General features: G+C 51.7%; 1 protein-coding gene across 1 annotated transcript in view; it reads left to right on the top strand.

Moving 5' to 3' along the window:
• Window positions 1–11,359, top strand: part of LOC113984921 (pre-B-cell leukemia transcription factor 1) — a 45,027-nt gene extending 33,668 nt beyond the window's left edge. The window contains exons 6-8 of the mRNA XM_039385079.1: window positions 3,176–3,288; window positions 4,757–4,846; window positions 11,133–11,359. Of these exons, the coding sequence (XP_039241013.1) occupies window positions 3,176–3,288; window positions 4,757–4,846; window positions 11,133–11,225 (296 nt within the window). The 3' untranslated portion in view covers window positions 11,226–11,359. The remainder of the gene's footprint in view (window positions 1–3,175; window positions 3,289–4,756; window positions 4,847–11,132) is intronic.
• The last annotated feature ends 1,177 nt before the right edge of the window (window positions 11,360–12,536 follow it).

A 12,536-nucleotide genomic window follows, 5' to 3' on the forward strand; every position in this document is an offset into this window, starting at 1 on the left:
GCTTAAACATTTCCAGCACTCCTGAAGCAGGTGCTGACCTCATAGAAACTCAGTACTAAGGTGATAGGTCTTGATGGTGATGGATTTAATGAGCTGTCTGGATGCTGAAGATAAACCACCCCTCCACAGTGCTACAAGTCATAAAAAATATTGGGGTTTCTAGTAGGTTTTTAAGTCTACACACAGTGGCATCAAGGGACTTCCATGCCAAGATCAGAGCCCTTTTTACCCGGGTTCACAAGCTCAAAGGCGAGCTTCTCTCATTTGTTATCTCTCAATTCCTGAGAAGCCCCAGACCAAGCTATGACCATCAAAGACCCGTGGCGTGTTCAGGATGGAGCCTTTCAGAGCGGGCAGATTAGATTTACGACGGAGCCTCCTCTCATGAAAGGATTTGACTTGGATTCCTGGAGGATACCTGAGCCTCAATTTTCAGGCCTCTTCACGTTCCTGCCCCCTCTCCCACCCGAGTGTGTCAGCTCCTCTTAGCCGTGTCTCCGAGATTTCGGGCGGTTGTAATTTTCAGGCGTGGTGAGGAGGCAGACGGTGGAGTGCTGAAGCAGCAGCGCGGCGGCACAGAGGGCTCTGCAATTACGGCTCTGATACAAATGCATCCATACATGCGGGGCCATTGGTATGCGCATATTTATCTTTGCATCCACATCAGCGGCAAGACATATTTACCGTTTAGATATGCACATATATTGTAAAAATACCCCTTGCCAATAGCAGTGTATATCTTGTAAGTGACATTTCCAGCGCTCCTCATGATTTCCGAGACACCGTCGCTCTTCAGAACTAGAGTTTGTGGCTGTTTGTTTATTTTTATTTCCTCCTTCCCAGTTTCAATTTTATGGCCAGCTTTGTTAAGTTTCAATAAAATACCAGTTAAGTTTATGGCATTTTTATTTGTTATTGTTGTTATAATTTTCTTTTGGTAGGGGAAGGTGGGATGAAATGTTGCTCTGCTGGGGGCAGAGTGGTAGCAGTGCCGTGCCAGGTGCTCAGGGATTCCGGAGTCCTTTTCCCAGCTCTGCCCCTGATTATTTGTGTGATCTCAAAGGTTTCTGCTCACCTGAGAAGAATAGGAGAATATTCTCTGCTTCTTGTGAGCAGTAGCTGCAGTCTTTTGGTTCTAAGCCACTGCAGGAATACAAAGCTGTGTTACTGCCCTGTGCTTTAATTCTGGTAGTCAAATCACTCAGAAAATGGGGTCGAAGCATCTTTATGTGTGTGAAACATGCCTGTCTTCATGCTTGAAGTTGAGCACTGTCAGGGTGGGCTGTCCTCAGTCTGCCAGCTCGTTTCTCTAGATTTTTTGCCTTTAAAATAGCAAGTAACCTGAGAGGTTGGGAAGTGACAGGAGCCCTTTGCCAGCTGAGCAGAGGAGGCGATGGTTACAGCTGCCTTCTGACTAGTCCCCGTTATTTTACGCAGCGCTGTGGGATTGCTCTCTCGAACAGGTTGGGCAGGGTTGACAGTGAGCACAGACAATGAGCTATTCCTGGCTTCACTCTTTTCAGGCACTGGTGGGAGGGTCCTGATCCAGGACTCAGTGTGCTCAGGATAAGTCTTTCTCTTGACACTCTTGGGCGTTGTATCTGGCGGCAATGTTTCTGCTTCCCTTCAATTCTGAGAATTGCCAGCACCTGACAAAAGAGCCAGTGACCAAGAGAGCAGCAGAGAATTTAGTGAACATGAAGGCTCCAGCATAGACCTCCCACCTGCTCCCTGACCTTTCTCACAGGTGGCTTCCTTTAGAAGAGCCTTCCTGGTCCACCTCCAGGGCAGAGCTGGGACCTATCCAGTGTGTTTTTTCCCTCTCCAGCAAGGGGAGGGGAATTGCCAGGCATTTCTCAGAGCATACGCATGAGCCATAGTTGGGCAATTCCACCAGGACTGTGGTTGCCAGTCTTCCAAGCTGGAAGTGGCAGTGTAGATGATGAGAGTATATTTGGGACTGGAGCTGAAAGCATAGCTGACCTGGGCCCCTGAAGTCTCTCCTTTCCAAGGCTAACGTCATGTATATAACCAAACCTTGCACGTTGAGCTGTCTCACACTTAACGCGCTGATCTGCACGATAAGTTCTGAAATAATCCCATAAAACCTTTTTATTTAATTTTAACCCCCTTGCCTCCTTCCCTGCCTTCCAGTTACATGATGGGTTTGTTTCTCCCATTCAGTGGTGGAGGAGGTGCTCAGATATCTCGAAGCTGGAAGCAGAAAACCTTGTTTCTGCAAAGGATTTTTTTTTTCTTTTCATTTGTGGTTTGGTTTTTTTTTCCTCCTGATCTCACCCAGTTGTCTTCACCTGTTATCATTTTTTAGAGTGACATTGGTGACTGGTGCATGTCCATGCAGTGGGGAATTTGCTTACAGAGCTCATTCCTCAGGGGCAGCTGGCCCAGGAGAGCCGTAACAACCCTGTGTTCTCTCGTGGCCCATCACAATGAAAGACACTTACCAACATTATGGGCACTGGGAATCTAGCCCAGGTGCCTTCACATTTTTGCGAGACTTTGCTCCTGGTGCGCAGTTCCCACCAGTGATGGGTTCCTAGTGTCCTGAAGGCAAACCCCACACACTGCTCCCTCACAGAACCCTCTGTGGCTCAGCCGGAGCTCCAACCATGAAACTGGATGGGGTCTGGATGTGCTCACCCTGCAGACAGCAGCACAGAGTGGAATTACCCACCCTGGTCTGAGCTTCTCAGCATGGGCTTGGTTCACCCAGTGCAAAGGCTTCTGCTCCCGATAGCGAGGCTTGTCTGGGTAACTCAGTTCTCCAGTGCAGTCTGCTGGGTGGACACCCCCAACAACCGAGATTTTTCGAAGCTGCCTGAAGGATTTTGATGCCCTGAAATGAAGGGAAAGGGCTGTCCGAGTCCTCCAGGCTGTATTTTGTTCGTCTCAGTCAAAAGCATGAAGAATCCTTCCTCCAGCCGAGGAGCTGTTGAAGAATATTCTTGGCATTGAGCTGTAACAACGTGTGGCTTTGAATAACCTCAAGAGTGCATCCTTTTTTTTTTGCTTGCTCTGTTCTTCATACTACTAACCTGACTGTGTGTTTTGTTTTTGTGGTTGCTTTGCATGTTGTTCCTTCCTCTTGGCTGAGAGTCATGGGGTGGATCTTTTTCCTTTCTGTGATTCAGGTGCCTCACTCTTTCCTTTCCAGGTTCTTCCAGTTCTTTTAACATGTCAAACTCTGGAGATTTGTTCATGAGCGTGCAGTCTCTCAATGGGGATTCTTACCAAGGGGCCCAGGTTGGAGCCAACGTGCAGTCACAGGTAGGGACCCATCCGATGTACTGCCAGTGAATGCATTAGTGTTGGAGGAGCCTTTGATTGTATTGGCACTTCTCCCTCCCGTCTGAAAAGAGCAAATCTCAACCAGCACAAACGAACCAACCAACACTTGAAAAAGGCAAACCAAACCGAAAAACCAACCGACCAAAAAAAACAACAGCAACAACCACCAAAAAAAAAAAATCAATCCAAAAGAAACTAAAAACAAACGCCCAACCAAACCAACAACCATGGTCTTGAGGAGACTTGCCCACACTTTGTGAATGCATTTGGCTCTGGCTTGATAGTCGTACTAGGAGGAAAGAAGGTGTAGGAGAACAGGCAAAAGTCAAACAAAAGCAGCTGAGGTTTAGGTTCTGCTTGCTTTATTCTTCCAAGGGAAGGGGCCAGATGTTTGGACTGGTGTCTCGTTTTACAAGGCTTCCACGACTCCTTTGATGCCAAACCAGGTATCTGCTGAAAACCAATGAATGTTCAAATACATAGCTAAATTTTTTTTTTAGATTTTTTTATCATTAAAAGCCACCCTTCACCATCTCCCCACCTCCCCAAAGCACAGGCACTCACACCACTCATGCACACACAAGCAGGAGAGAGCAAGGGAGCTTTGAGCAGCGTTCTCGAAACATGAACCCATGCTTGGGGCAAAAAGAAAGAATTTAAAATATCCAGTATCTCACTCAGATTTCCCACCTCCCCTCCGATGTCCAGATATGCCGTGAGTCCCCTCTCTGGCATCTAAGGCTCTGTTCTGTGTTGAGAGACAACAGCCACTCTGACACTTATGCATTGGGCAAGGAGAGCTCTCCAAAGCTGAGGCTGCTCCCTGATGGTGCTGAATGTGGAGCACACATGTCATCTGTGGGTGATGAGACGTGCTCACCACACGTACCACTGCTGGGCTGGGCTGGGGGCAGTGGAGGGAGAGGAACGGGGCAGCCAGAGGAGAGCTGCTGGTGCCTTTGCCATGGTAGGTATATTTCCTCTCTGGGCCCTCCTCAGTGGAGGCGCTCAGCCAACTCCAAAGGATCTCCTTCCACTGCTGTGAGTTTCCAGTGCTTGGGGTCAAGGGTGGAAGGGGGTAGGAGTAGGAACTTGAGCATGATGGTGGAGCTGGCTGTGATGATGTGCTCCAGGAGATCCCACCCCACGCTTGCCATGCTGTTCTCCCTCTTCACTCTTTTTCTCGAAAGACTTGGGACCAAGGAGAGCATGACGGGGCCACCGGGACAGGCAAGGGATGGTGAGGGAGGCAGGAGTAGTCCTCTGGCTCATCTCTCTCCACAAGACCAACCCCTCTTTGAATATATGCCTTTATTTTTATTATGATGATTATCATGATTATTATTCTTGTTACTGTTTTATCTTGCCAAAGATCAATGGAAGCGGCTTTGGCCACTAACCTTTCATTCACTCTAATTTGTGTCTTTGTTGTCGTTGGTCTGTTTAGGTGGATACCCTTCGCCATGTTATCAGCCAGACAGGAGGATACAGTGACGGACTCGCGGCAAGTCAGATGTATAGTCCGCAGGGCATCAGTGTAAGAAAAAAAAAATAGGCTCGGGTTCTTGGTTTTTTCTTTTTGTTTTTTTTTTTTTTTTTCCTTGTTCTCTCACTACCAATTATTTCAAAGCCATAGGGCTCAGAATGCCACTTAGTAGGACTTGTCTTTGCCTTTACGGTCACCTAGTTTATTGCTTCTGTATCGGTCACGCCAACGGCAGAGCTTTGCCCACAAAAAAAGTGGCGACGGGGCAGGCTTTGTGCAGGCAGCTGGCGTCTAGGACTGTCAGAGCCGATCAGCGTTCGCCTGGCACCTGCGGCCACACGCGCTCGGCCGAGAGGAGCTGCTAAACAGGTGACACCTCGTGTAACCATGGTGGGGAATGTCACCGCGAACGCCCCGGTCCAGAGGTGGCTCCACGCAGAGGCCAATGGCGCCATCCTTGAGCGACCATCTAAAAATAACCCGCCCCCGGCCGGCGTCCGAAGGCGCGGTGGCGATGGGGTTGGCAGCAATAACGCTCGCAAATAAAAGGAGAAAAAAAACCCCACAGAGCCAACCAACGTCAACCCAAGAAAACCTCGCCCAACCAGGCTGGGGGAGGATGCAAGGGGGAGGGCGGTCTCTGGAGCATCTTCTCCTTGTTCTTGGGTGCGCTGGCGGGTTCTGACTAGCATGAAAATTCGTAGCGACAAGCTGTGTCGCACAGGGGGAAATCGATCAGACACACACAAGGAGAACCCAGTGTAGATTCGGGACAGCAATCCAACTTCATTTCTCAGATCAATCGTCCACCATCTCAGTGGCGGTGACAGCAAGCTGGGAGAGGAGGGCAGCCTGGAAAAGGAGGCTGCGAGCGTCGAGTGGGTGGTGGCAGCGGTGTCCAGGGTGGCACAGAGGAGGGGACGCCTGGCCCTGGACATGACAGGCTGCCACGATGCCCATCCGGGAGGCTGAAGGTCGAAATGGGGTGGTCTTGAGCTGGGAAGGGAGGTGATGGTCCTCCAGGTGGGATGGTGGTCCTGCAGCCAAGACCCCCGTAGGGTGCACTGTCTAGTCCCATCACCCTTCTGGCCAAGCTTGTGCCATTTGTGGCAACCTGGCATGTGACCATCTTTGGGCCATCATTGTGTGATGGCCACTGTGGGCGTGGGGAGGGGGTGCAGTGGGACAGGGGGCTGTGCTCCCCTCTCCTGCGGGCACCGGGGCTTAGTGGGCGGCTTGACGTCAAGGAGGCAGAGGCAGGGAGGATTTGTGAAGTAATGTAATTGAACATGTGCAGATAATTATGTCTCATTACATAAGCCCCTTGCAAAAACGGCACTTGGAAATGCCACATGAAAGAGCCTATCGTTCCGCATTAATTTCTCCGTGCGCTGAATTTATTCCCTTTCTGGCTTTTTAATACTTGGAGAGTAAATGAATCGCAGGCTGATCATGATAAGAGATGATACTTTTGTATAAATTAAAATACCCCCAAGGAAAGAGGCTGAGCTGATTACAGTTGCAGTTGGCTTGGAAAATTACAGTGGCCTGGGTTAAGCCAAAATTTGGGGGGTGGGGAGGTAGTTGCTGCCAGGGATTACAAGGCAGGGAAGGGACAGCAGGGGAGAGGAGAAGAAAGAGAGAGTGGAAACTTGAAAGCCAAATGGGACGAGAAGACCTGGACTGGTGTTTTTGACTGTGGTAATGGGAGAACCAGTGTTCCCATGAGCAGTACTGGGAACTGCTGAGCTGAGCATGACAGGGGCTCATCGGTTCCCCCTGCCCTTTCCAAAGGGGGACCTGGCATGTTTGGCACCTCATGTCTCCTCAGGCTGGTTTTCAAGGAGGACAGAAACCCAGATTGGCCCGTGTTGGTTGTTGTTAAGAGACAGGCAGGGTGGCAAAGGGTTTATGGCACGAGTTTGTGGGTGACTGCTCATTTCCCCAAAAAACTGTGGTAGTCACAGGGAATGAGACAGGGAGTCCAGAACTAAGCAGATAGTTTAGGAGGCATCTTCTGGGTTGTCTCTCTATCCCAAAATGTTTTGTTTCCTCTGTATCCTGGGGATACAGGATAAAAGCTCCAGCCTGGAACTTTTATCATCACTTAATGTCTTCCCACCCAGTGAGGTCCCTTGATCCCAGTTTGTCCACCCTGAAGTGTGGCTGCCCTCTTGGAAGCATCGATCCTGGGCAAGGTCCTGGGGAACTCCTCAGTGCAGTCAGGATGGCTGGCTCGTGGCAGGCAGGGCTTCCCTGACTCTCCCTGAACCCTTTAATGCCAAGGAAGGGCAGCAGAATGTGGAGGAAAGCTGATTGTGACACAGAAAGCTGCCGTCCCCGCATCACCCGAGCATCCCCGTGAGCTGCTGGAAGGAGATGAGCCGAAACCTAGTCAAGAGCCCTGTCACAATGATGTCTGCACGGGGCTGAGGTTAAGTCATCCCCGGAGCCCGTCAGCGCTGGGAAGGCAGCGGCAGGTTGCCCGGCTCCACCGCTGGAAACCTTGGCAGGGGACACAACGCTCGGAGTTTGCCTTCCTTGATGGGGGATGAATTTTTAAATGCGTGTAAGTCGTGACAGCTGAGAAGAGGAATCTACCCAAAGCCCAGCTCCCTCCGTGGCTCTGCTGCTCCACGGCTGACAGGCCACTCCGCAGGGCGGAAAGGGCTGGAGTCGGTTCTGCATCGTTAGCAGGATAATGGGCAGTGTCCCAGCCATCCCCATCCCTGTGACCCGCAGGGATGGCTGAGGCTGAGGGAGAACGGATTCCTTCTCCTCCACAGGTGGAGACAGCGTCAGGCAGCACCGGTCCCAGCAAGGGATGGGAATGCTCGTGGTGATGGAGGGGTGGTAGAGGCCGGAGCTGCCTCGTGGATACCCAGGCTCGGGTCACACTGAGAAGAAGGAAAGACCCCCCCACCTGAAAGGAGGGGGTGTTTGGGGCCTGAGCCAGCTCTTTTGGCAAACTTTGAGGTGTAGGGTTTTGCACCATTAAGTGACTGTTTTTGAGTGTCTGGACTCTCTAGACAGTGTCATAGGGTCCACCTGTGTACCCAGGAGGGCCCTGAGTTTAGGGATTTCAAAGCATTTAGATGCTCAGGTTCTCTTGGGCTCCAGTAGAAGTTGGATCTTTATTGCCATAGTCCTCTGGAGGGTCCCACCCCAAAACGTTGCCTTTCCTGCCACTGTCCCATGGCTGTAAATTTACAGAGTGTTCTAGTTCCACAACATGCTAGTGAATGAGCGAACTGTAGTCATCTTAAAGAACAACCCTTTCAGAAATTTCTTTTTGGACTTTAGTTTAATTTATAGATCGTTTAAAAGTCTAAAATGAGAGACTGTTTTTAAGTTCATCAGAGTGTGAGGTTTTTGATTTAAAACCACTGCTGTGCAGAGCTGTGCCTGTTTACAGCGTAGTGCGTGTGGACAGGGATGGTGGTGGTGGGTGTGAGGGGGAGTTTTGGATCCACTCTTGTCAGCAAGGATCACCAGGCACTGATACCTGTAGGAGCTGAGAGCTCCTCACTTGGGCTGAGCCCTTTTGCTCTAAGAATTTGAGCTTTGGGAAGAAAGTTGTTGCTCTGTTCCTCAGCAAGCTGCAGTTCACCATCGTGGTCAAGCTATGGTTCATGGTTATAACCACCAGCTGGGGTGTGGAAGTTGTTCTGGCAGGGCTTCAGTGCCCAAGCTCCATCCATCAGAGATGCCTTGGTGTCTTCTGATGGCCAGGAATGCCTGGACATGACCCTTGGAAAGGGATATCCAAACAAGGCTGTATTCTCTGCTGTGTGATAAGACCTTCAGTGCATATTGTAATGAGGCCCTGATACAAGCTCATAAAAGCTCAGAGGTGTGAAACCTCTTTAAGGCTGCTCTGTCTGTCAGACTTGCCAGTATCTGGTGTGTTAGCAGGTTAACCTGACACCCTGGGCCATCGATGGTGGGACAGGGATTTGGTCACAGAAGGTGGGATGCCGAGACAGCCTCTGTGCTAAGCAGAAGGCACCTTTAAAAATTGGCAGAAAGTCATCTCCCAGCCCCACGTAGGAGGCCTGGGCAGGGAGCCAGCCAGACTTGCTGGAGGTGACAAAAATACTGAGACCTGTGGAAACGGGCACCAAAACCAGTTGCTTCAGCAATCCATCACCGGGGCTCCAGACTTGGACAGTCACCAAGGCCTTGCCTGTTTTTTGGCACAAGAAGGGGACATCTGAAGAGATGTCTTGGAGACCGTTGCTCTGTCTTTGGCTTGTGCCCCTCCTGAGGAAGTCACAGCTGTGTGCAGACACTCCTTAGAGGATCTCCAAGGAGCAGCAGCTTCCTCAAAAGACTTCCTTATCTTTCAGGGAGATCCCAAGCAATTTAGTACACTCAGATCCCAAGAGATCTCCTTGACTCAGAAAGAGGCAGAGCCATCTGGGTGGACTTGGATGCATCCTGCATGTGGCTCGATCCGTGCAGCAGTGGAGTGAACTCCACTGAATGAGTGGGGATGGTGTCTGTGTGCCTCTGCCTCGAGGAGGATCTGGCCTCCTTATAGAGGGCTTGTCCATACCAAAGGATGGTGTCAAGATGTCATGGCCAACCTTGGGGCCTCCTTTCCATCACTTGACCTGTACCTTCTGGCCTTCCCAGTTTGGGTGAGCAGGAGGGTATGGGGTCTGTGGAAAGTCTCTCCCCAACATTCTCTTGACTTCCCACTGGGTGTGACCAAGGTGGTGTTCAGCCACACAAACTCCTGCAACACAGGAAGGCTGATTGCCAGACTGGAGTGCCATGAGGCTTCCCAGCATTTTGGGGAGAGGGGTGCTGAACATCGAGACACTGCAGTCACTGCCTGCAAGACACTCTCCCTCTCGCTCCTTCCAGCCGTGACTGGCGTGCAAAAGCCTCGCTAAAAATAGTTGAGCACAATAGGGACGGAGCCCTGCTCCACACGGCCCCCTCTGCTCTCCCCCCTCCTGCTCGCCGTAATGACCCTGCAAACACTAAATGGCATCTGAGTGCATTAAGCAGCAAACTCTCCGGTGACATAGCAATTACGGCTCTGAAATAGATTTGGTGCGTCACGGAAGATAAGGGTTTTGAAAGTTTCTGTTGTGATTATAGCTTGTAACTCCAACAAATAACAGGCTTGGTAATAAGAGGCTGCCAGCACAGCTATTGTGGTTCTCTCTCACTGATGGCACGTAAATTGCTATTAATGTCCTAAGTGTACTTGAATATGCCAGTCTCGGGGCGGTGGAGTTGGCTCTGTGTCTCTCTTTACGCGGCCTGTCATTGTCGGGCTGATAATCTACAGTAATTGCTGCCTCTTGCAGCAGTCCAAGACATGGAAGGGTGGATATTGCATCTCGGGGAGCACAGGGATGGTGGGCCGGGGCCCGGGTGTGGGTGGAAGCTGGTGGGGGCAGTGGGCATGGGGTCTCTGCAGGCGAGGGGTTCACGGGGCTGGTAGTGCTCGTGCACAGTCTGGTTTCACACTTGCACCCAGGGTGGAGTGGGGTTTGCTAACCTGCTAAAGCGGGACAGCGACTGCTGCCAACTGGAGCTTGGGCAGCGCTTGGGAAGGATTAATTAGCCAAGCACTGAATCAATGTCACAGTGAGCAGAGGAGGTTGGGTGCGACATCTGCTCCTCTCTAAAGGGGATGGCAGCCACAGAGGAGCAGCTTCTGTGCACCGCTGGCTCCTGCCTACAGCAGCCAGGGCCCTCCAGTAGCTCTGCTCTTGAGAGGCTGGAGAATTTAGCTCAGTACCTGTTTTTAGAAGAATAAACAAGTTGTCTGCCATGCTTTGGTGTACAAACCCTCAGGTGGCACCTCCGTTGCACTGTATCTTGGCTTCCCTCAAGGAGGTGGGGACATGGAGCTATTCTGGGGGACATGGCACAGCTCATCAGTCCCTTGGGACCTGTTACTTGTTCTGCATGTTCATAGCACTTGGCTTCAGATAACATCCAGGCAGGGGGTTCTGGAGTGAGATGTTTGCTATTTTCCTCTTTCCTTATGGGGAATGGTCATATTCGGTGGTAAAAGAAAACCCAAGCAGCCAGAGCTCAGGGTTTTTTTGAGAAATAGTTTTCTTTTAAGGGACGGACATTCTATGAGCACTTGCAGTTTATCAAAACCCCTGTTTGTTACGGAATTGTTTCTGGCCCCAACCCTATGGATGGGGTGGGAGGTGGGGGGAAAGCCAGATGGGAAATCTTGTCCTCCTACATTGGTTCCTGCTGAGGGAGGAAAAGGGGTTTCTGAGGTGGATGGGTGACTTGGGTAGGGCCACATGTGCCGTGCCATGGGGTGACTGACATCTCCATGTCTCTCTTCCCACAGGCTAATGGAGGTTGGCAAGACGCTACTACCCCATCGTCGGTGACCTCCCCCACAGAAGGCCCTGGCAGCGTTCACTCTGATACCTCCAACTGATCTCCCAGCAAATTGCATCCCTGGCTGAGCCGGCCCCGGCGGGGGCGGGAGGGGAGGGGGCCTCTCCTAACACCGCAGCAGTCAGACTGGAGGTGAACCCAATCAGCACACACAAGAAGACTCCTTCTCTTCTCTTCTCTTCGTCGGGATGCTTTTTTCAGCCAATCTGGACACTTCTTTATACTCTCTTCCCTTTCTTTTCTGGGTAGAAGCCGCTCTTCCCCCTCCCCACTACCGCCACAACACCACTCCCTCCCCCTCGCCCCTTCCCACCGAAGGATATGTCAACAGGTAGAAGGATTTTAAGGAGGAAAAACAAAAATCCACAGCCACCTCACAAACCAACCCCAGACCAGTGTACAGCCTCACACTCCGTGTCTTTCTGAGGAGCCACGAACGTCCCTCAGTCACGTCTCGCTCCCTCACTGGCAGGCAGCCCCCTCGCCCCCCTGTCTCTCATGCTACCTCTCCGTAGGGAATTGCCACCACAGGCCTGCTGCCACCTCGTCTCTGCTGGCCCCAGCATCGCCTCCCGTGCCCAGCCCTGCCTCGGTGAGCTGTCCCTCGGGCACCACGGTGACAGGGCGGGTGGGCACAGCCCCTGTGCACGTAGAAGGAGCCAGTGTGCTCCCCTTCATTTCCAGTAGGTACCAGCCCATTCCCAGCCTGGGGAAACTGCCAGCAGTTCCCGGTCCCTGCCCTACTCTGCCACACATCCCACTGGCTGCTGTGAGCTGGATGAGCCAGGAAAGGAGGCAGAGGCAGGTGAGAAACAGCCATCGCTGATAACAAGTCGCTGAGCACCTCCGTGGAAGTGTGTGGGATCAGGCATGGATAGTCCATGGGACCCCAGCAGTTTTCCCACAGCACCTAGGGAGGCTGGTGGTGGACTTTTCCTGGTGAGGAGAGTGTCACAGGGTGCTGACTCATGTTTCCAGGAGTGTGCCATGGTGTGGGAGAGGAGGAGGTGGGTTCCCCAGTGCAGGCAGGACTTGCAGGGGTTTGTGCCACCCTCTGCATTCCCAAAGCCCTGCCGAGCTGGCAGCGAGGGACAGGCAGCAGGATCCCAGAATCTGGATGTGGTGGGCTGAGCGTGTTGGATGCTTTTGGTTACAGTGCCACAGGTTTGCTTGAGGGCAAAGCCCTCAAGGATGAGTGGGTGCCTCCCTTGGGGATGCCTTTCTGCTGTGAAGGGGCTGGTTTTATCCCAAGAGTTACTCTGAACAGTGACCACAGGAGAAATCATGGGATTTTCTGCCCAGCTTTTCTGATCCACTGTTTGGACAGGCAGTGGTTGCTGGTAATCAAGGC

Source organism: Pipra filicauda, unplaced genomic scaffold (genome assembly GCF_003945595.2).
Source record: "Pipra filicauda isolate LSUMZ 115617 unplaced genomic scaffold, ASM394559v2 scaffold392_size659746_pilon, whole genome shotgun sequence".
In the NCBI taxonomy this organism is placed as follows: Eukaryota; Metazoa; Chordata; class Aves; order Passeriformes; family Pipridae; genus Pipra; species Pipra filicauda.